The sequence below is a fragment of the Arvicanthis niloticus genome, chromosome 26, assembly GCF_011762505.2.
Source record: "Arvicanthis niloticus isolate mArvNil1 chromosome 26, mArvNil1.pat.X, whole genome shotgun sequence".
NCBI classification, from domain to species: Eukaryota; Metazoa; Chordata; class Mammalia; order Rodentia; family Muridae; genus Arvicanthis; species Arvicanthis niloticus.
Window position 1 is genome coordinate 18,917,465 of NC_133434.1, and position 24,233 is coordinate 18,941,697.

General features: G+C 42.3%; 2 protein-coding genes across 6 annotated transcripts in view; one reads left to right on the plus strand and one right to left on the minus strand.

Annotated features, from left to right (window-relative positions):
• Pih1d2 (PIH1 domain containing 2) lies at positions 1 to 14,870 on the plus strand. Of its 5 annotated transcripts, XM_076925134.1 has the most exons (7): positions 2 to 138; positions 591 to 683; positions 896 to 1,099; positions 2,223 to 2,346; positions 3,492 to 3,737; positions 4,187 to 4,452; positions 7,402 to 7,541. In XM_076925134.1, exons 3-7 carry the CDS (start codon positions 923 to 925, stop codon positions 7,534 to 7,536), a joined length of 948 nt encoding a protein of 315 aa, XP_076781249.1. In that variant the 5' UTR covers positions 2 to 138; positions 591 to 683; positions 896 to 922; the 3' UTR covers positions 7,537 to 7,541. The 5 variants fall into 5 exon arrangements, with proteins under 5 accessions (XP_076781251.1, XP_076781248.1, XP_076781252.1 ...); XM_076925136.1 differs by lacking the exons at positions 591 to 683; positions 7,402 to 7,541 and adding an exon at positions 14,727 to 14,870 and having other exon boundaries at positions 1 to 138; XM_076925133.1 differs by lacking the exon at positions 591 to 683 and having other exon boundaries at positions 1 to 138.
• Dlat (dihydrolipoamide S-acetyltransferase) overlaps positions 11,455 to 24,233 on the minus strand; it is a 25,265-nt gene continuing 12,486 nt past the window's right edge. Inside the window, exons 8-14 of the mRNA XM_076925132.1 lie at positions 21,889 to 21,956; positions 21,273 to 21,365; positions 20,851 to 20,958; positions 17,133 to 17,248; positions 14,870 to 15,032; positions 14,346 to 14,482; positions 11,455 to 13,442 (exon numbers count right to left, since the gene is read on the minus strand). Of these exons, the coding sequence (XP_076781247.1) occupies positions 13,313 to 13,442; positions 14,346 to 14,482; positions 14,870 to 15,032; positions 17,133 to 17,248; positions 20,851 to 20,958; positions 21,273 to 21,365; positions 21,889 to 21,956 (815 nt within the window). The 3' untranslated portion in view covers positions 11,455 to 13,312. The remainder of the gene's footprint in view (positions 13,443 to 14,345; positions 14,483 to 14,869; positions 15,033 to 17,132; positions 17,249 to 20,850; positions 20,959 to 21,272; positions 21,366 to 21,888; positions 21,957 to 24,233) is intronic.

The window sequence follows — 24,233 nt, forward strand, 5'->3', positions numbered from 1 at the left end:
CGGCACTGGAGAAAAGAACCGGAACTGGATATAGAGACACCGCTCGACTTTGCACTCCCCGGACCCAGTTGGATGGTGTACCGGGCCTGGTTACCATGGTAACCAGAGTCGCAGTTTGTTTCCAAACTGAGAGAAGAGGTGCGTTCCCCCCTTCACACACACACACACACACACACACACACACACACACACACACACACACACACACACACACGTTTGGATTAAGTATGTATTCGTTGTTTATTTAGTCTAACTTTAATATATAATTTGAAAACTTTAAACCTCTAAAATTTGGGGGGACATTTCTCTGTTGCGGGAGGAGCCTGATGGCGGAATCTTCGACTATTACTCTCACATAGTACTTATCAAGTGTTCCAGCTTTAAGTATTAGTATTCTTAATCCTCATCTTTATTTTGAGTATATAAACCACTTGCTCAAGGCAACATAGCTGTCTGCAGCTAGGAAGAATGTAAGCATACTGGCTCCAATGCGCCTACTTTTAACTACCATACTGTCTGTCCGTCTGTCTCCCCCTGCCCCACACCCTCTACCCGTCTCTCTTTCTTTCACACACGTCTCACAATTTCAGGTCTGGAAGGCACCAAGTCAGCCAATATCCAACTATTGAAACAAAAGTCCTTTCTGTACCCTCTGTATTTGTGAAGACCAGACAGAAGTACAGGTACAACGTGGGAATTTAGGAAGTGGTTCAACTCACAGACTGTAGAAAAGCCAAGATAAAGCAGTATGGGTGTGCAATCTGTTAGACTTAGGAAGCAAGAACAGTTGAGACCCCACCCCAGCACAACTGCAAAAGCCTTTCTCTTTCCCTGAAAGAGGAAATAAGGCCATAAATACCTTGTATGCCTTTTCTCAAGTCCTGTCTCTCTGCAGGTTCCAAAGGCCTGTCTCATCACCATCATGAAGGCTTCCTCAAAGGGTCTTCTCACCCACATTTCCCAGTTCTGGAGTATGCTGGATGATTTGGCTGAAAATGATCCCAAGCGCTACCAGAACTTTATTCAGCAGGAGCTGAAAGATGGCAAACAGTTCTGTGTGGACCCAGAACCTCAACTCTGTCTACAGACCAAGATCCTAGTATGTAAAGCTGCTGCGAGGGAGAAGAGGTCTTCAATAAAGCTGCTCTGGGTTAACCAGGGGATACAGTAGCCTTTCCTAGCGCTACTTTAACACAAGAGAAGTTTATTAAAACTCCCTGAACAATAAATGAAAACACATAGAAGAGTTCACTGAAGGAGTAAAAATGAGAAATTCATACTTGGTATTTTGGAAATCCCCTAATGCAACTTTATTGTCCTGATAGGTGGGAAAATAGTGCTATAATAAGTTAAGGTTTTTTTTTTTTTTTAAATTGTATTACATCTTATGTGTGTGGGGTTCAAGAGAGTGTATGTGCAAGGACAGAGCATGACTCTGGGCAGCAAGCTTTCTCCTTCCATGAGGGAAGGAATGAATTCAGATCATCAACCTGGAGCCAGGTGCTCTTATCCACTGAGCCATCAAACTGGCCCAGATGCAATGAATGTTTGTTTGTTGAGACGGTCTCTTTATGTAGTCCTGGCTGTCCAATGCTATGTAAACCAGGCTGGCCTTGAACTCTGAGATCCTCCTGCGTCTGCATCCTGAGTGCTGGGATTAATGGCTTCCTAGTTCTGATTTAATAAGACTCAGGAGCTGGGGACTTTTCCAAATAAAGAACTTACTGTTAGCAAAATAATGAAGCAGTGATATGAGGTCCAAAAGACATGGAGCAGTTGTTAACTTCAGCTTCTCCTCCTGTTCAGTTCCTCTGGAGAGAACAGCAGGTGGGTTTAGGATGAAGAGCCAGAAGCTTTGGAGAACTCAAGTCACAAAAAAATGTGTCTCAGTGGTAGAATGCTTGCCTAGCATGTGATGCTCTGAGCTGGATTTGGTTCCTGACATAGCAAAATGAGTGAATGAATGAATGACCAAGCGAATGAACAAATTAACCAAAACACAGAAAGAACTTCAAATAATTTGCTTGGAAATTGTGCAGGATGTGAGGCACAGTTTCAATATGATCACTTAATGAGTGACCAGAACTCTCCTTCTTGGAGGGAGACATAGCTGAGTAGTGGAGTACATGGGGAGGAAGGCCTAAAAAAAAAAGTGAGGACTTTGCTTTCAGGATATTGTCATCAAATCTCATTTGGCAATGTCAAAATTATTCACTTTCTAGAAACCAAAAGAAAAAGTACTTTTTATCAACCTATGTGAATGGGAAAGGATCCCCGCCCCGCAGTCAGCCACTCACCCTGTACCTGTAAGTGTTGGCAGACCGGAAGACTCTGCGGAGGCATCAGGTATAAAGAGTTAAAGAAAACATGTGCACGAGTGGTTGTTGTTGTTGTTGTTGTTGTTGTTGTTCCAGACAGGGTTTCTCTGTGTAGCTCTGACTAGAACTCACTCTGTAGACCAAGCTGGCCTTGAACTCAGAGATCCGCCTGCCTCTGCCTCCAGAGTCCTGGAATTAAAAGTGTTCTGCCACCATCGACCATCTATATGTGAGTTTTTTATTGAACATATTTGAAGACCAGAATTAACTTGGAAGAAATAGTTTAATTAAATTATTTCATCTGATGGGAATATTATTAATAAATAATTGACATATTAAATAATATTTTAATTATTATATTAGTACGATTTATGAAATAATATTAATATTTCCCAACAAATTGGTGTGCTTTGTGCACATTTAATATGATTTCTAATAGTCTGCATTTAACTCAAATAGAAATGGCAGCATAGAATTGGAACTTTGTGTATATGTTAAAACAAACACCTGCATCTTTAGGCCAGATCATACAGCCCGAATCAGGCTGTGCCTCCCTGCTGAAACAGAATTAAGAATCAGCCTGTTCTGTGACTTGACAGTCTTCAGTTCATGATCACTTGTCTCTTCCATGATGTCAAGTACAGTATACAGAAGTAAACTTTGTGATGTGAACATTACTATCACTCCTAAAAGGTTATTTTAAAAGTCAGCTTTTTGTTTTGTTTCTCAGCTTGGTCTTCAGGGAGATTTTGTTCATGCAAATGCCCTGAAGCTGTTCTCTACAGGACCCTGAAGCTGCTCTCCCTGAATCTCTCCCATCTCAAATCTCCCTGCAGCTAGCTTCCTCTCCCACACTACCTCTCATTCTCAACCTATGAAGCTTTTCTCCAGGCTTTAGAGAGAAGCCATCGCTCCCTTAAAGGTCCCACCATGGTTAGGTCTCCATAGACTGCATTGCTGCTGTCTAAGGCTTCTCCTCACTTCAAAGCCCTTTCTCCTAATAAACTTTGTGTCGGCTTCCTTTCTGACCAGCCACTGCTGGCTTAACATAGTGCTGCTATGATTGCCTAAGGACACAGGGATGGAATCTGTAGTTTGCAACTTTGCTAATATGGGTTAGAATACTGCCTGACAAAAATCCTTATAGAATCAAATTGTCTCTGGATTGCACAGATACTCATACCATCATTGATGTTGCTTACAATCCTCGTGTTCTGCAAGCAGCAGAAAAGGACCAAGGGATCAGAGATCAGTTAATACGGATGGCCATGCTGTGCATCGAGGAGCGACTGCGGCTCACACTTGCACACTCATACTGTGTTACTAGCTTTAGACTGAAAGGAAGCATCCAGAGAATGAAGGCAAGGCTGATGGGCACTGGAAATGACTTCCCAGACTTCAAAGCAATGATGAGAACAGGTGAGTCGATGGATGTGAGCTGGAAATGAGGCGATGACAGATTCTGGGTTTGTAGCCTTTGCATAATTTTCAGGCCACACGTCTCTATCTCAATAGAATGAGAGAGAAATATACATTATTAGAGAGCTTAGAGAGAGGGATATACATTAGAAATGTCAGAGTATCCAGAAAGATGTCAAAATCTTGCAGGATTCCCAAGCAAATTCTTTGACTTGTGGTTCTGGGTATCTCCATCTGTTTGTTTAGCTGTGCCAGAATCAGCTCCAACCCAAAGCCTCAGATGCTAAGCAGGTTATCACTGAGTGGCATGGCCAGCTGTTTCAGATGCTTTAGAACTAACATTTCCAAAATAAGGTAACTGCAGCTTAATCAACAGTCTCTGTGAACACCACCTAGCTACAGCTCACAGCCTGATAACATTTGCACTTCCCCTCCCCTTTTCCATAAAGAAAATACTCTTGAGAGGATCAGAAGCAGTGCTATGAGTGAACCCAATCTCCTTCCTGAGGTGCTGCTGACAAAAACACAAGCGTCAGCCAAAGGACGATGTCTTATTGAAGAGATTTCTAGTTCACAAGTCCAGGTGGAGGTTAAGAAACCTGCCTATGAATTAAAGGTTGTAAAGGATCAGAACAAGAAACCTCTGAAAATTGAGCTGAAAGTCGAGTTACCTGGAATTAAGTCAGTCTCTCTCTGTGAACTTAGTGTTTCTGAGGTAAGTAGTCCTGAGGAGGCAGCTCTGGGGGATTGTTTGCAGATGAGAAGATCCATTGATGGCCAGTTTTTTATTGTTTGCAAGTAACATTTGCACTTGCCTGTACTTGAGGTTTTTCTACTATTGAATAACACGTAAGTGCTGTGTAAATTCAGCTGTACATCATCTTTGCGTCACCATGACAGGCGCTTAAGATAACCTTACAGAGGAGGGATTGGTTAGGGCTCGTGATCTCAGGAGTTCCAGCCTTGTTCAGATCGCCATTTCACACCTATGCTGAAGTGCCACGCACATCATGACATGAATACATGACAAAGCAAAACCACTAATCACTCAAGGCCGGGGACACTATGGAAATGGCCAGTGTCCCACAATCCACTTTCTAGAAACATACCCAATGACCCAAAGACTTGGCACTAAGTTCCACCTCCTAAAGGTTTCAACACCTCCCAATAGCACGTCTATGGTGGGGAAAACACTTGGAGGTTTGGGGAATAGTTAAGATCCAACTACAGTCAGGCATGGTGGACCACATCTTTAGTTCCAGAATTTAGGAGGCAGAGGCAGGCAGATCTCTGTAATCTTGAGGTCAGCCTAATCTATGTAGTGAGTTCCAAAACAGCCATCTGTCTCAAACAAACAAAGACATCCAAGCTACACCAAGCTGTTTGACTGTACCAGTTACAAAATAATGAGAAGGAAAAAAACTGCTACATGTTCAGTGTAGATGCAATCAGTGAACTGTACACCTAAATACTTTCCAATACAAGGCAGGCTGCATCCACAGATGTAGAACCTTCAGATGGAGGGCCAATTATACAGTAAATTTGTATTTATATTATGCTGTAGTAAGAACAAACTCCAAAATTTGAAGGCTTATAGTAATTTGCTTAGGCCGCATATTACCTTCTCTGTCCCATAAACCCCTGTACATTCAGAGATCTGAGACATGCCATTCTTTTTTTTTTTTTTTTTAAGATTTATTTATTTTAGTATACAAGTACACTGTCATTGTCTTCAGACACACCAGAAGAGGGCATCAGATCCCATTACAGATGGTTGTGAGCCACCACGTGGTTGCTGGGAATTGAACTCAGGACCTGTGGAAGAGCAGTCAGCTTAACCGCTGAGCCATCTCTCCAGCCCGAGACATGCCATTCTTATGGTAGAGGGAAACAGAAATTGCTGCCCCAAGTAATAGACCTAAAACTCCCATGTCTATAGAGCATACATCACAGAAAGTAATATACACACTGCATAGATGTATAGAAAGAATTCTCTTATCTTACAGAAGAGCAGATAATTGCGACACGGTACAGTCTATCCTCGGCCGAGACATTTCCTTCATTCTTTAAGAACAACAACCCCAATCCTAGCCTCAGATTCCAAAGTACAGGGTTTTGTCACCACAGTCTATATATTCCTTTTTTTAAAAAAAAAATATTTATTCTCTGTTAATTCGTTTTATTTTATGTGTTTTGCCTGCATGTGTGTGTATGAGGACATTAGATCCCCTAGAACTGGCGTCAAAACAGCTGTGAGTAGCCATGTGGGTCCTGGCTGGGAATTAAACCTGGGGCCTTTGGCCTTTGAGAGAGCAACCAGTGCTCTTAACCTCAAAACCACCTCTCCAGCCCGCTGTGTTCTCCTTTTAAACCAGACCAATGACATATCAAAACAAGTGATCTGCTGTAAATCTGTCCACCGTAGGGGGAGGGAACAACTATGAAAAAGTCTCACTTCAGAAATGACCCCAAAGGTCTAGTTCCTGGGGAGCAGCAATCCTGAAATTGTAGCAAGCAAAACCTGTGAACAGCCTGCACAGAGATGGGGAGAGCTGGCTGGGTCCCGTGAGGAGGCCCCTTTGGCTACCAACCTTCCTACCCCATTGTTGGATTTTCTGTGGATTACCCGCTTATGGAATGTTGCGCGCACAAACGATGCTGTACAATTTGAAGGCACTTCCTTTTAGCCCATTGTGTCTGTTCCTTTGATTGTAGCTACTACTATACCCACAATTCTGTCCCAAGTCTAGCTTCTCTAAACTTTTGTTTTTAAACAAATTTTTAGGTTTAATACATAAAATAACTCTTTCCATCATGGCACCTTCATGCTGTTAAACTGAATTGCTGTCATCTTAACCAAATGTAAGGACTGGCTGACCTTGCTCTCACAGGCTTTTTTTTTCTTTTTTTCTTTTTCTTTTCTTTCTTTCTTTTTTTTTTGTCCTGGAACTCACTCTGTAGACCAGACTGGCCTCGAACTCAGAAATTTGCCTGCCTCTGCCTCCCAAGTGCTGGAATTAAAGGCGTGTGCCACCACTGCCCAGGTGTTCACAGGATTTTTAACAAGTGCTGCTTAACCTTTGACTTAGCTACTGTGGCTAACGGCAATTTATTTTATTCTTTCTGGATTGATTCAATTTCTCAGCAGTTAAGTCTTAGCATTTGGAGACCGCCTGTAAACCGGTCAGTGTCTGTTCTCTCTCTTTAAGATGCCTTATGAAATGTACCCAATAAAAATGAGTAACCTTATATCCCCGCGTCTTCTAAAGGTGTAAGTTAGCTGAATACTTTATGTGCATTTGAAATTATCAGGAGAGATTCACTGAGGGCATCACTATGAAGCATGGGTCATATCTTCCAGGCTCCAGTATATTTCATCTGATAGTAAATCCCGAAGACAGCAACACAGTGTTCAGATGCAACACTCTACTACTGTTATTGATACAGTTGACTCTCCCCACCCCCCACCAACCACTCAGACAGGGTTTCTCTGTGTAACAGAGCCTGGCATGCACCACTATACCCGACCTGCCAGTTAACAATATGTTGTGCTGGTAAGCAAAATCTCAAGAATCCACAATCCCAGTCTTGTGGCAGTAACTAGCATAACCCTCAGATTACAACTGTCTGCTATCATAATCTTAAATCTACTTTCTATTTTTAGGTTGATTTATTGATTGAGGTCTCTGAGATGTACCGATTATACCTGAATCTTCCAGAATCAATTAATACGGAAACGACTACAGCAAAATTTGTCAAAAATAAGTCTGTATTAATCATTACAATGCCCCTGGCATAAAAACAGTTTATTTGGTGTTTTCATTGTTACAGCCATTAACATTTTGTCTAAGCTCTGCCCCACAGTTACCTGGCAACAGCTAGGTGTGCCTGACTTACTATAAAAGGGGCTGCTTGCCCCCTCCTCTCTCTTGCTCTTGACTTCTTGCTCCCCTCGCCCCTTCCCCCCCACATGCTCTACCTCTCTACTCCTTTCTCTCTCTTCCTTGCTCGCTCTCTTCCTCTCTCCCTCTCTCTTTCTCTCTCTCCATCTCTACTACACTCTTAACTCCCCTCCCCATGCCCTGAATAAACTCTATTCTATACTATACCACCATGTGGCTGATCCCTCAGGGGGAAGGGATGCCTTAGCATGGGCCCACGGAGGGACCCTCTTCCCCCCAAACCTGACTACACCTCCACCAAACATATCCCCTCTCTCTTCTCTTTTTCTAAGACACAACAACAGCTCTTATGAGTTACAGACCTACATTGTGGGCAGGGGTAGTGGTTGTTTGTTTGTTTGTTGTTTGAGAAAGGGTCTCACTGTATAAACCTAGCTAGCATGGAACATGCTGTATAGATCAGGCTAGTATCAAACTCATAGAAATAAGTCTGTCTCTGCCTCGTGGGTTTAAAGGATTTCACCACCAAACTCAGAAATATGTATTTTTATCCCTGAGAAAGAGTGGCAGGTAGCCCTAGGTCAGATGGCCTAAACTTGCTACCTAGGTGGGGATAATCTTGAGTCCTGATCCTACCATCTACAATCTCCAAGTGCTGAGATTGCTGTGATGTGTCCACTTTCCCTTTACTTTACTTTTCTCAAATGTTGTGGGGTAGAGATGGTTCAATGTGCAAACTGCTCTTGTGGAGGACCTGGGCTTGGTTTTCAGCTCCCTGTAAGTCCAGCTCCGGGGATCTGAGGTGCTCTTGTGGTACCAGCACTCATTTGCACACCTCCTCCATACACACAACATACACATGCAACTTAAAATAGAAAATAAAAAATCTTGAAAAAAACCCATAACTTTGCATCAACCAGAAATTTTTAAGACATTGTAACCACAAGACAGGTTTTTTTTTGTTTTTTGTTTTGTTTTGTTTTTTTTTTTTTTTTTTTTTGGATGTTTGTAGCTATCTCAAGTAATTTAAAATGCTGTTTGGAAAAATTCCAATTGTTTGCAAGTGTCTTAGGGTTTCTATTGATGTGATTAGACAAAATGGCCAGAAGCAACTTGAGAGAAAGGGTTGATTTCGGCTTACAATTCCACCACATCATCAAAGGAAGTCAGGGCAGAATCTACTCACACAGGGCAGGAGCCTGGAGGCAGGAACTGATGCAGAAGCCACAGAGAACTGATTACTTTGGGCTTGCTGCCCAACGCTCACTCAGCATGCCACGTGTTTTTGGTTTTGTTTTGTTGCCTTTTTATTTTATGTATCCAAGTACTCTGTTTGCAGGTATACCTGTAGATCAGAAGAGGGCATCAGATCACATTACTATGTGGTTGCTGGGAACTGATCTTGGGATCTCTGGAAGCGCAATGACCATTGAGCCACCTCTCCAGCCCCTCCTCCTGTTTTCTTATGCACCGCATAGCTACCTGCCCAGGGGTGGTACTGCCTACAACAGGCAATTAAGAAATTGTACCAGATTTGCCTGCCTGCAGGTGTCCACTTCTGTCCCCTGGGGTAGCCAAGCCTGTTGAGCACCCTGAGCTGGGCTGGAGAGAGGGAAGCTTAACCTGGTGGTGGGTGGGTGCCAGCAGGATCTTAGTCTGTGGTGAGTGTGCAGGCACACATACCCAGGAACAGTTTCAGAGAACTGGTTCAGTTTAACTGGGGATGGGGTGGGTATTTATACCCCTGGCTAGATGGCCAGGGCCTCTGGGGCAAGGTTTGAGTGGCTGTGGAAAGGTATATTGGAAGATGTCTCATTGGCATGCTCAGGGGCTGTAGGGAGGAGGCGGGAACCTTTTAAGGTCAAACAAGGAATGAAACATGCCAACTGTCAGGTAATTCTTACTAGGGTTGATGGTGGGGCAGCTGGCTTCACAGTGCCAGGCTGGGCCGTTCTCATCTGAGGTAACCTAGGTTAAAGTCTCCTTGATCCTTCTTCCTCTGTAATCCTGGCCATTACAGTCCCACACTTTGAACACTTGCAAAGCCTTCACTAACACAGCCATGTTTCCTAGAAAATACTGGGACTGAAGAGATGGCTTGGGGTTTAGAGCACTGGCTGCTCTTCCAGAGGATCTGGGCTGAGTTCCCAGCACCCACGTGACTGTTGATGGTGGCAGTCTGTAACTTCAGACAGAGGTCTCATCGCCCTCTTCTGGCTTCCCAGAAGCACTGCAGTAATGTGCTAAACAGACCCAGCACTCATACAAATAGAATATAGTATCAATTGTTTAGAAAAAAAGGAAAATGCCCCTACCCAATCACATGACTCACTAATCAACTATCTTTTTTTTTTTCTTTTTGGTTTTTTGAGACAGGGTTTCTCTGTATAGTCCTGGCTGTCCTGGAACTCACTCTGTAGACCAGGCTGGCCTCGAACTCAGAAATCCTCCTGCCTCTGCCTCCCAAGTGTTGGGATTAAAGGCGATCAACTATCTTCTTCTTTTTTTTTTTAAGATTTATTTATTTATTATATATGAGTACACTGTAGCTGTCTTCAGACACACCAGAAGAGGGCATCAGATCTCATTACAGATGGTTGTGAGCCACCACGTGGTTGCTGGGATTTGAACTCAGGACCTTTGGAAGAGCAGTAAGTGCTCTTAACCACTGAGCCATCTCTCCAGCCCCAACTATCTTCTTAAAAATGTTTTTTACACTTACCGTGTGTGCCCACACATATATGCACACATATGCTACAGCATACATGTGGAGATGAGAGAACTTGCAAATTTCTCCTATTACATGGGTCCACAGGATCATATTTGCAGGCTTGGCCACAAATACCTTACCCACTGAGCCATCTTGCCAGCTCTTCATCTCTATTTTTGCCCCTAACCCACAAGGGCTCTATGAGTTACATGTATTTTGTACTCAGGCTGCACAAACCTGACATCCTAAATTTAATGTACGTACCTCATGGAAACAGAAAAAATGTTCTTTATTTCCTCGTGCACATGCACACACACACACAAAAAAATAAGTAAGATTTAAAAAGTCCAGCATATTAAATTGCTATTCAAACTGATTCCTCAAATACCCTACTTTGTGTCTTTCACTAAGTTTTACGTTAACAAAACCACACTCTCCTTCTCCTTTTAAAAGTGAAATTGTTCAGAAAGGGCATTAATAATGAAATGTAGAAAGTTTAAACATGAAGGCTCTTCATATGTGACCTTGTATTACCTGTCTGTATATACACGTACATGTGCATGGCTGGTACCAGGTGGCTTCTGATTCCCTGGAACTGGAGCTACAGAAGGTTGTGAGCTGCCCTGTGGGTCCTGGGAACTGACTGCCCAGCTGTCTTCAGCTGTTTATTTCTATCATGCACTGTCAGTGTTTATGATTTTCCAGGGTTCATACGTGGGTACAGGATGATTGCTCCTTTCCTGTCATGTCTCCCAGGCCGTTCTGCTTCTCTTGTGGTTTATGCCTTGGCAAACCATAACACCACACTCATAAACCCCAGGACTGGGAGTAAGTCATCTAACAGCTAGACCGCACTTTCTTTTCTTTTTTTTAAAGTAGAACTTCCATTTTATTTTTAATATTTATTTATTTCTAGACCACACTTTCTATCTTGGCTCTATGTTCTATCTATGCCTCATCAAGTAGCTCAAACTACTGTTACATAACAGCCAGATGACATCAATCATCCTGCCAGTTCTACAACTGAACTGTCACTGGTATTGGGAGCTGACACTTGATATTAATCATTTAATGTGAAAGAAACTACAAATAGATCAAACATTAGTTCAGAGACACTGAAAACATGTTTAATTTTTAAACAATTTTTCTTGACCCAAAATACTGCTAACTTCTTTCAGTTACTATTCTGAGTCAGATTTAGATTACAGGTGAGATTCAGTCTTAACTGCGAACACTTTTGTCAGATGACAACCTTTTATTTTTCTTTCACGAGAACAAAAGAGCATTAGCAAAGAATGAGTCATTTTTCAATTTCACATTTGATCAAATTTGGCTTATGCTAATGATGTGCCCTTGTGACACGCATGTTCTTTCCGGAGTTTTCAGTACAGCTTAGAACCCTCCTCAGTGCTGCAGAGGCAGGCCCCTGCATGGGATTGGCTTTACAGACACACGGCCATTGGAGGTTTGTGGACTATTTGGAGTGTCGCTTGTGCACCATGTGATAATGAACACTTAGAAACAGATTCAACACCAATGAAACACTTCAAATTTCAGGGGTTGGTCCCCTATATTACACACAAGGTCAGGGTTATTTTAAAGTCACAAATAATCCCAAACATTTATGAAAACACATCACATCAACAGCAAGTCTGTTCCCAATTTATTTTTACTAACCTGCATGTCAGCCTGCTTCCTTCCAACAGAAAGGTAAAACACAATAAAATGAAAGAGCTTTCAGGCCAGGAAGGGAGACAACCTATGTAATTTTTCTTGTCCAGTGTGGTCTGTGGGCTCTTATTTTACATGAGACAGGACTGGGGTGAGAGAGCAAATGCTCTTGAATATACACTTTTAAAAACTTTCTCAAACCACAGATTGTCATGCTGTTTGGGTATTACTTTTGTTGGTTTTATCGAGATAGAGACTTGCTATGCTGCTGAACTACCCTCCTGCTTTGTCACTGTGAGTAGCTGCGGCCACAGCACCAGGTGTCTGTTCTGGGCATTGCACGTAGCGCTGCAAAATGCCCAGTAACGTCCTCTCTCCCATTTCCTTTCAGGCAATATCTGGTGATAAATGAACTTTGGCACATATACAACTCTAAAACCATATATTACATATGTACACTTCTCCCATATACATTCCATAGTCATTCCACAGAGTTCTCCAACTGAGTAATAACATGTGATAGCTGGGTTCATGGACAGTCATCCAGTTCATCTCAGAAGGAAAGTTCTACTTCTACAACTTGTTCAGTTCAATATGCATGTTCTTTTATTTGGAGGAAACTGCAGAATTCTCAAGTTATACATTGAAATTGTTTATAAATAAATACATAAATTTTCATTTATACCAAGAAGCTGGCTTACATCTTTATCTTGAGGGGAAAGCTATTTTATGTAGAGATTCATATAAAAATAACAGCTGGTTGACGAGGTCTAAGAAAATGCTGACTCTTAAAGTTTCACTTATTTTCCTTGAGTGATAAACTAAGGTCATGTAACAGGAGACTTTAACTAGGATTAGATTCCAAAGCAAAACTTATGTTCAAACTCCGCCCATAAGAAATAATTTTGTGACTTTGTTTCCCTCACACTCAAATAATTTGAATCAATTAAACTCTAAACTCCAAGGTCTCATCCAGGTTACTCTGACGAGCCTGTCTTCAGGAGGTCACAATCCTGTCCATCCTATACCCCCAGGAAAATCTTCTCACCAAAGGCTTAGGCCACATGCCCCTTCACTAGGAGTCTACAGCTTTAAACTGATGTTTAATTATTAAAGGGGTACAATATTTGGGTGTAACTGGCATTTACAAAAGATTCATTTATGTCTATTACAAATAAACTATCTGGACTGATTCAATAATAAAATTAACTAGTGAAACTTTAAAAGAACCACCTGTTTAATAACATATAAATATAATGTCAGCAGAGAAAGTGTAGAAGTTCTCGGGTAAATTATAACAACATAGTTATAGGCTTTTCAAGGTACTTTTTGAATTCAGCAAGCCACTGGGCTCCAACCGCTCCATCTACAACTCGATGATCACAGCTGAGCGTAACAGACATCACACTCGCCACGTCAAAGCTAGAAAGAAAAACATCAGTGGGAATTCTGAAGGAAACCAGTGAGCCCAAGACAACAGCCACCACATGCTGATTCCCACCGTAAGCCTACCCAGGTAGATTATGTCCCTTCTATCATCCAGGGGACTGAATTTAGGTCATTTATATGCTGTAAACAAACAACAAAAAACTAGTTTTAAATATCTGAGACAGCTAACCAGGCTGGTCTTGATCTTGCCATGTAGCTGAGGTGGACTTTGAACGATTCAGGCCCTAGAGTAGCTATGATTATAGACCTGCATATGAAAACTGGTTCCACCTACTGTTATCTTTAGCTCAATTTGTCACCTTGAAGGAAAACTAAACACATGCCTGGGAACACGGGTTGCAAAACTATATAAAACAGGCCAAATTCTACTTTTTATCTATTATGATATAGATCTACTTTTCTATAAGTTATTAGCATTTTGTTGTTGCTTGCTGTCATAGTACAAAGGCAAGGACTCAGTAACACATGGCCCAGAAAGCTAAAATGTTTACTATCTGACTCTTTAAGAAAAAACACACAGCTCGGTAGTGGTGATGGCACATGCATTCAATCCCAGCACTTGGGAGGCAGAGGCAAGTGGATTTCTGTGAGTTCGAGGCCAGCCTCATCTACAGAGCAAGCTCCAGGACTGCCAAGGCAGCACAGAGAAACCCTGTCTCAAAAAAATAAAAACAAAAAAAGAAAAAAGAAAAAACATGCCAACCTGTCATCTAGAGATCTCAAGACCACATCTCAACTATGACTGAAGTTAGTAAAATTGAAGTGGCTTCCATTGTACCTCATGCTTTATTTACTGATGCTACTTAAAGCCATATGTAAAAACTGTAATGATGTAATGTGACCACATTCCCAGCCCCTCTCCAGTTCCCCACTTACCCTTTCTCATTATCTGCTGGAATCAGTTTATCCTCTGAAGCACCAATTGCTAAAATACATGCCTGAGGTGGGTTAATAATCGCGGAAAAATTCTTAATTCCAAACATCCCTAAATTGGAGATTGTAAATGTTCCACCCTAAAGGAAAAAAGCATAAAAATAGATTACATTGTCACCATAACCAAGAAAAAAACCACAAATATTCTCTAAAGAGGCCATGAGAAAACCCTTTATTTAAGAAAGTCTTGAGGGCTTAAGAGATGGCTCAGTGGTTAAGAACATTGGCTGCTTTTCCAGAGGTCCTGAGTTCAGTTCCCAGCAATCACATGGTGGCTCACAACCATCTATAGGGGGATCTGATGCCCTCTTCTGTATCTTTCAGCTTTTCCCATGTAACTCAACTGCTTTGTTTTGAAGACTAAGTATCGTACAATTATGTAGCAGAATCAAAATAGAAAATGCAACAAGAGAATGAGGCTGAGCTTCAGAGTACTGCACGCCTACAGCTGTCGGACGGCATCCTACCTGGAACTCGTGAGGCTGAAGTTTGCCCTCTCTTGCTTTGGAGGCTAAAGAAACAACATCGCTAGCAATGGTTTCCAGTCCTTTTATGTGTGCATTAAACACAATAGGTGTGATAAGTCCTGCAGGGGTACTGACAGCAACGCTGACATCAACCACGTGATTTCTGTCCAAAAAAAAAAAAAAAAAGGAGTCAAACTCACCACCACCATAAAAGACTAAGAGCTGAACGGCCAGGCTGGAGGGAGGGCTCGGGGCTGACAGCACTGACTGCTCCCCTATAGAACCCAGGTTCACTTTCTAACTCACAGCTGTCTGGAACTCCAGTTCCAGGGAATCTGACATCCTCACACAGACATACATGCAGGGAAAACACCAATGCACATAAAAATAAATACATCTTTTAAAAAAAAGCTGTAGTGTCTCCCTCAATTCTTCCATCCTCTGCCTTGCAAGAAGGAGGAGAAGAGAAGAAGAGAGAAGAAGAGGAGGAGAAGGGAGAGGAAGAAGGACTATAGGTGCATAGGATGTCGCTTAGGCAGCGGAGCACCTGGCTGTGCAGAGTTCCAAGTGTGATACCCAGTGTCACTGATAACACACACATACAACTCTAGAAGCAACTGTGCTACTCCTGTTCTGAGATGTCTGTCCTATGTGATAACATCTTGATGTGTCTTCTCTTTCACAAAACTGGAAGGGGGCAGAGGAAGCAGTGTATCAGAAGGTTGACTTCACACTTACTTCCCTTGCTGCTCCTGATTAACACACCAAGTAGCTCACAAGAGCATCATCCTAGTCAGCAGGAAACAAACTGAGCTTTCTGGCTTGAAAGTACAAGTACGTTGGCTGGAGCAGAGTCTGCACCCAAGCTTGAGCATGTGGAAAAAGAGTGGGAGGAGCACACTGTGGGCGGGGCTGGTGAGGAGGGGGTAAAGGCACCGCCATCAAGCTGACAGCTTCAGTTCAAGCCCAGGAACTCAGGTGGAAGGAGAAAAGGAACTCCCAGAAGTTGCCATGGAATACATACACATCAAAGAGCAGGGGTTGGGGGTGGGGTGAAGGTAGACAAGTAGGTAGAAGGGAAGTAGAAAGGGAGGGAAACAAAACAAAACAAAAAAGCCGAGACCATGCGGGAGAAACCAGAGTGCCCAGGACTCAGAGGAGGTTACGACTCAGAAGAAACTTGAGGTAGGACTCCCAATATTTCCCTAGAGTAGATGAGCAAGGGCCATGTACTCTGAGCAGCAACGCTACCTTTTATTTATTTGTTGAAATGTGTTTCACTCTGTAGGTCAAGATGACCTAAATATCATCTGTACCCTCTGTACAGTTTTCTCAGTATGACACTACATGAATATTTATTTCTCTGAGCTCTGTGACTTGTCCTGCTGAAGGGGTCATGGGGACCCGTTTGTAGTCAGTTGCCAGATCTGAGAACAGCATCTAAGAGGGGACAGTTATGTGGGACTAAGGCTCAGTCTCTGAGACCTAAAACTATTTCCAGGTACACAGAATTGGAACGAAGGATCTATCTGCTGCTTACAACAAACCCACCGGCTGACCTGAGGGTGCCTGTGTGGCAATGAGTGCATGAGCACAGGAAAGGGGAAAGGGTTTTTTTTTTTTTCTTTTAATAATAATTGTAATAATGCTAGGGTTAGGAAGAGGACCCGAAGTCGGTTCTTAGCACCTATGCCAGGCAGCAACTCCAGTTCTGAGGGATTTGGTGCCTCAGGTCTCCTTGCATGTGCACTAATCTGCACATACCCATACCCAGAAACACATCCAGATACATAATTTTAAAAAATTAAAAACTATAGTATAAAAGTGCCTACCTACATTCTAGAAAAGGCCAGGGCTTGAGTTGGAATCTTGATCAGCTTACTAACCTGAGACAAACTATAGAATTTACTGGGCCTCCGATTCTTCATCTCAACAATCAGTGTAAACACTTAACTGGTTCCAGAGACCTAATGTGTTGTACTCAGCCCGTCACACGCTGACAGAACTTACTGGTGACCAGGGAACGATTCTACCCTGCTTTCTGACAGTCATTATCAGTGTAATCAGACTGTGTTTACACCAATTTCCTTTTACTGAATCCATATAAGGAATCGCAGCCTTTACTAGCCAGATGTGCACCATCTCAGGTAGTTTTGTGCTGTTTCAAACCTATTTATCCATGGGCATCAGTCCCCACATCCCTAGCTACAGTCAGCAGACATGAGCTAACACAGGTCACTGTGCACAGTCTCCAGTCACTTACTGTCTTATAACTGTGTCCATCCAAGACGAGTTTGCTTCGGGAACTTTCAGACAAGCCAAAGCTGAAGCTTTTATGATGAAGTCGTTGACAGAGATTTTTCCTTTACCTTCAAGCATCTGTTAAACACAAGCAACTAGTTTTATTAGCCCCTTTCCCCCCAAAGGAAGCAGGTTCTTTTATCTATTGAATGGAGGCACAGTAGCATGGAGTGTCCCTATTTTCATTCAACTGAACCAAGGTGTTTTTTTCTTTTTAAAAGATCAAGTAAATGACAACCACACTAACAATTGTTTGTTTGAAAAGAGGAAGTAGACTCAAATTCCTCAAATTAGGAGTGAAACTAGGGACATGCTATCTTTCCAACATAAAAAAGAAGTACTATTAATATCCAACACCAACAAATTATGCAACCCTTATAAAATGCACAGGTTTCTAGAGAGAAACAACCAATAAAGAACATAAACTCAGAATAAACATAATCATGAGATGAAACTGGTTGTGTAATTTGCTCACATAGACCAGACCCAGAAGGCTTAGTTTTTTTTTTTTTTGTTGTTGTTGTTTTGTTTTTTTTAAGACAAGGCTTCTTTGTCCTGGAACTTGCTCTGAATACCAGGCTAGCCTTGAATTCAGAGATCTGCCTGCCTCTGCCTCTTAAGTGCTGGGATTAAAGGTGTGTGCCACCACCCAGCAACTAGCCTATACTATCATACATTTAAAGGCTAACATAAATCTTCACCTAGCCTTCTAAGGAACAGAAGACTTAACAACTTAACAAGTACCCAGTGTTAGTCTCATTCCAAAATCAGACAAAAACCCAATAGATAAAGCCTAAACATTATCTTATAAATAGCCCTTGACAAAATACTAGCAGACAAAACCTAGCAATATATAGGAAGGCCCACTAGCTATGACCAAATGGGTTTTGTTTAAGGAATGCAAGAGTTGGTAACATCTAAAAATCAGTTAAAGTGTGCAGAGCAGCATGTGACTAGTTTCTTGTCTCCTCTGGAGGCTTAGGCAGGAGAATCATTTGAATCCAGAAGTCTGGGCATCATAGTGATATCTTTCTTCTTAAAAGAGAAAAAGATCAATTACTGTGGAATGCCCTAACAGAACAAAAAGACCACATGACTGCTTCAACAGCCCCAAAAGACACAAGAAAATTCAGTACCGCTCTTCACAACAAAACAGTTACTGAACTTGGAGGTCTAGCCCCATGCTTCATGGTCAAAAAGTTATTCTCCCTAAGATAACAAGACAAGAAGATGTCTCCAGGGGGATCTTGTGGCTAGCCTCTGTAGGAACCTACATGCAAATACATACCCGTTTGTACAGATACAAAGCACACAAATAATAAAGCTTAAAAAAAAAAAAAAAGACAGAAAAAAAAAGAAAAAAAGGAAGAAAGGAAGGATTGGTGGGATTATGGCAAATGGCTAGCTGGGGTGGAAAAATGCTACAGAATTTACCATGGTATTGTGGATATATTCTGAAATACACTGAGTAGGACTCTTCAAATGTGTGAACCGAATATGGCATTAAGATGGTATGAATATAAATAAATATAAATAAAATGGAATGAATATAGAAGTCATTCAAACTAATGTACCAAATACACTGGATACAATTATCTGTTTCAATACTTTGATTTTTTACAAATATTTTAGTTGTAGCTGGGTGGTAGTAGGTACACATCTTTAATCCTGGCACTCAGGGGGCAGAGGGTGAGTACAAGGCCAGCCTGGGGTAGAGAGAGAATTCCAACACAGCCAGGTCTACATAGAGAAACTCTGTCTTGAAAAGCAAAACAAAAAAATTCTTAGTTGTGTGTGTGTGTGTGCGTGTGTGTGTGTGTGTATGAATGTATGTATATGTACATACATGCACACAGGAGCCTGTGGCAGTCAGAAGAGGTGCCAGATCCCTGGGAAGTGGAGTTCCAGACAACTAGAAGCTGATATATTTCTGTCTGAGCCATCTCTAGACCCGTTTCAGAATTTTGACAGTAACTGTATGTCCTCATCTTTAATCCCTGAAGCCACTTAGAGGCTCTGCTGCTGATTCATTCATGCAATCAGTGATATGCCTCACCTGTCCACTCTATGCTCGATACATAATGTATGAAGCACCGAACACTAAACCAATCTGTGCTCAGGGAGCAGACCTTGTAAAAGCAATGACTGTGCATCCGTCAACAGCATCTTACAAAGTATTGTGTGAACAGGGGAGGGGAAAAGGTTGTATATTTAGAATGAGGAAGACCAATCAAGGCAATACATGTCAAGTCCTTAAGGAGGTCATGGACAGTAAGTCTACATGGAGAAAACACAAGTACAGAGTGTGAAGTAGGGATGCTGAGAAACAGCAAGACAACCAGTGCATCTTCAGTGGTGGGAAAACGGCTCAGAAAGGTCACAAATACCCTGTGGAAGGCCCTATATGCCACGCTAAGTAGCTGAGGGGGTTCTCTTGTTCTACAAGTTTTTAAAGAACTTTTACATTTATTCATTTTATGTGGTTGAATATCTTCCTCATTCACTCTCTGCCTTATTACTTTTAAAGACTTATTTTATGTGCATGTACATCTGTGCATCCTGTGTGAGCCTGCTGCCTACAACGATGAAGCCTCTAGACTCTGGAACTGGAGTTACAGGCAGCTGTAAGTCACCATGTGGGTGCTCAGAACTGAACCTGCATTTTCTGCACGAGCAACAAGTCCTCTTAACCAAGCCCTTCTCCAGCTCCACTCTGCTTTACTTCTTGAGACAGAGTCTCAGTTACAGACTTAGCTAGACTGGCCACTAAGCCAGCACCGGGGATCCTGTCTGCCCTCCCAGTACTGAATTACAGGCACACCAAAGTGCTGGGAGCTTCATACTTGTGCCACAATACTTCATGGATCTCTGTCCCCAGTCTTAGATCCGTTCTTATAGCCCTTGATCTTTATGACTCTCAACCATTACCAAGAATTTTCTTCACCTTTCTGCCAATTCAAACATGTTACATTTGCCATGGTTTGGCCACGTTTGTCTTACTGCACTGTGAATTCCCCAAATATCACTGGTCTCCTTCATCACTGCCAAACTCTAGTAGAACACACACAGTGTAACTGAGTAAACAATCTTCCTAACAAGCCTGGTCTACAAATGAATCCCGCCAGCCTTATAAAACCACCTTCCCTTCCTGTCACATTTAGTAGTGCCCCAATTCCATCATAAACTCGTGCTGAAGACAGACTGCTTATGCTCTCTATCCCCAAAAGTGCCTTAGGCTGAGCTAAGTGTACATGTAGTATCTGACTATAAACACGAATATCATGTCTACACTATCAAAGCAGCCTCAAGCATCAACCCCAGAGAACTTGCTAGACTAACTGTATCCATGGCACAGTGAGTTTCAAATGCTATGTTCTAATTAAGGGTTAACAGAAAAGCCAGAAAAGGTGGTGCACTTCTGTAACCCCAACATTTTAGGGGCTACAGCAGAACTGCAAGGTCAATGCAGCCTTGGTTGTATGAAGTTCCAGGGGGAAGCTACATAGTGACTGTTCAGACAGTTGCAACAATCAAAAGAAGTTAAATGACGTTTCCCCATGATATTGTCCACTTAACAATTTCAAGTGGCAGTAATTTTCTATCATTAACCAGTTTCTAATAACAAAGCATGTGGCAACACTGTAAGCTTTGGTGGGAAAGACAGAATTTCCAGGTTTTACCTTATTAAGTTCCTTCCGTACCAGCAGCACCTCTCCCATATTGACATCGACAGAAAGGTAGTAATGAGGGACAGTCTGCTTCGACTGCATGAGCCTCTGTGCAATCACCTGAAACCAGACAGAGTTCAACATCAGTCCTCAGTTGACACCAGAGTGTACCTAACTCAGGCTGCCTGCTTCTTCCTCGGCTCCCTGGCAGCTTACTTCACGAATTAGAGTAAGACAAAGCACTGCTTCTCCTAGGAGAGTAGCCAAAGCAGAGACTTCTTTACCCCAATTACTCAACTGATAAATCAAACTTCCTTAAACTAGTATTTTCAACTGGCAAGGCCCTTTTTGGTGTTTTAAACTACCACACACACAACTAAACAGCCAGAGTGGAGATGCCAGCAGCTGTTTGCAGATGTCAGTGGTGCTCTTACCCGACGGATATTGCTGATGGGGATGTCTGTGAAGACACCCGCAGGAGCTGGGGCCACTCTTGGACCCGGGGGAGCCATGGGAGCTGCTGCGGCCTACGAGGGAAAAGAAAAAGCACTTAGTGACTGGCTGGATCTTAGCATGGGCTGTGGAAGACTACATGCCAAAGCAAACAGCGAAGTTCTGAGGAGTAGCTGGTTCCATAGGAGAAGCTGGTTCAATCTCCATGGAGCAAAAGGGACTCGGATTAGACTCTTTATTAAAAGCAGTCAAGGCGTGGTAATTTGTACCTAAATTCCCAGCACTCAAGATGCTAAGGCAGAAGATTTCAAGCTCAAGGTTAGCCTGCTTCCTCAACATAACCAGAAGAGGTGGGGCGTGGGGGTAAAGAAAAAGCAAAGCATTTCTAATTGAAGAATTAAAGAAATATAAAAACAAAGACTGTGGGCCAGGATGCAGCTCAGCTGCAGGAGTACTTGCCATGCCTGTATGGAGCCCCAAGATTCGGTCCCCACAATGATAATAATTTTAAGCTGACTGTGGCTAAAACCAAATGAATGAATGAATGAATGAATGAATGAATGAAATTATAATTTTAAAAAACCAAAAATAACTCACAGGAGCAGCCTTAGTAGGCACAAAGGAGTCAATGTCCTTCTTGATGATTCTGCCTTCTGGTCCCGTCCCTGAAGAAACACATAAATAACACATATGTGACAGCATACCACTGGATAGTAGTTTTATTTGTTTGTTTGTTGTTTTTTGGAGACAGGGTTTCTCTGTTTAGCCATGGTTGTCCTGGAACTCACTCTGAGGACCAGGATAAGGAGATCCAACTGTCTCTGCCCCCCACCCCCAACGCCAACAGTAGTTCTTTTTAACTATTGTAAATAGAAACCATTTTCCTTTCAAAGTTTTATCCAGTTAAATTGAATTCTTCATTTTCTCTCATTTTCTTATTTTATTTCTTTGCTTTTAAGTTGGAAAACACTGACAATAATAATAATACTAATCATAGTTTATAAACTGAAAAGGAAAATCAGCTATGGACTGTGGTTACCTTAAAAGGCAAAACAAAACAAAAAAAAAAAATCAAAAACAAAATCAAAACAGAACCCCAATTCACTGAACCTTGAAACACTCTATTTGACCATAAAGTACAACTTTTGTGTAAGGTTGACAATTTTCTCAAGAAATAAGCCTTTTTTTTTTTCACTTCAGACTAGCATGAATAATGTGTAACTGCAATGATTTCATCCTTAGAATCATTCATTTTCCGTAACTTTCAGGTCTTTCACACCAACCAAAACTAAATCAGCCCATGCTACAAACCAAGGAGGAAATACTACAATGTCTCTAAGAGACCGCCAAATTCTCTCACTGGCTTAGTTTACTCAAATCCCCTCCCTCCTCCCATCTTTACCTCAGGGTCTCAGTTTTAGGCTTAGCCCAAGTACACAATCCTGACCTTGAAGCAAATTCAGAGTTTAGTTATTATAATACCTTTTACACTGGCCCACTTCTAGAAAAAAATTGGTCAAATTGATTCATCTTCCCCCACGGCAGCCTTTTAAAGGATTCCCGTTGTGTGCAGTTCTTCCCAATTCCTTTCCTTCGTTATGAGAACAGAGTTGGCTACAACTGTCTCCTCACCAGGAGCTCTAGAACAGAGGCGGCAGGGACCTCTATTAGATTCCCCACCCTTTATGCACAAAGAAACCATAACCTCCCCTGTGGCTGGAGCGGAGCTTGATGCCACAGCCCTCGGTCCCTCCAGAGAAAACCAGCTAGCTACCCATCGAGGTTAGCTGAGTTGGCCAGCAAACGCTTTTAACTTGCCAGCCCCCCACCCCAACACAGTACGACTGATTATAAAGCAGTGTGGTATACGGAGAAGAACTAGCCGGGCAGGAAACACGAAGGGCTGTGCTATTAGGCAGATGACTGCAGTCACCTGTCTCCTCTACAGGATGGCGATTACAGCACCAGCCCTTGTTCACAGCTGGACTGTGAGAACAACGGACATTGAGGCGGAAGGTGCAAACACACACCACCACTGGGCTCTCAACACCAGAAGCCTCAGTTTCTTCCTCAGTAGTTAATGTTTTTGGCTAAATTTCCTAATTACTGTGCCCCTCTATCTGACTTTTCATTCTTCTACAATGGAGTTTTGTTCTTTTCTTTCTCTTGCTCCCTCCTCTACAATCCCAATAATGAATAAATAAATTTAAATCCCCCAAATCCACAAAAAGCACATTCTTCTCTTTGCTAATACTGTCATACGATAAACATAGGTATGTTTGGTCTTTGTTCCAAGCTTTTGACATGGGCATTCCAAAATCTAAGAAATTCCCCACGTGGTAAGCATTTGCTTTTTCCAATCAAACTTCCTTACGTCACACTAGTTTGTACTATCCAGGTGACTGAGGGCAGGGCTTCTGGATAAGGGACATCAGTCTTGTTAGCCTAAAGACCAAACACTTAATTAGTGTGATAACTTTCAATCTCCTCCACTCTCCCTCCCCTGCTTCCTGCACCAATTCCAAACAGGGAAGAGAGCGTGGAAGTTGAGTTCAATAACCGTTGACCAGTGATTTATTCAATAATATCTTTATGATGACACCTGCATGAGAATAATGCTGTGGAATCCTGTGAGCTTCCTCGTTGGTGACAGCAGTGTGATGGCAGGATGGCAAGTCCCCAGAGTGCATGGGTGCTCCAGTGTCTCTCCCTGCTATACCTTGTCCTCTGTATCTCTACCAGTGGCTGTGCCTGAGCTGTGTCCTTTACAATACCTGTCAGTCATTTTAGCTAATTATCAAACCCATGGAGAATTGGCTGTAATTTACTACTAATGAATTAACCATACAGGTGCTCCTGGGGACTTGGAAGGAATCTGAAGGAAGAGCTGCCTTCACCTATGGAGTCTCATTCTAATTCTGAGTCGTTACTGTCACAATGGA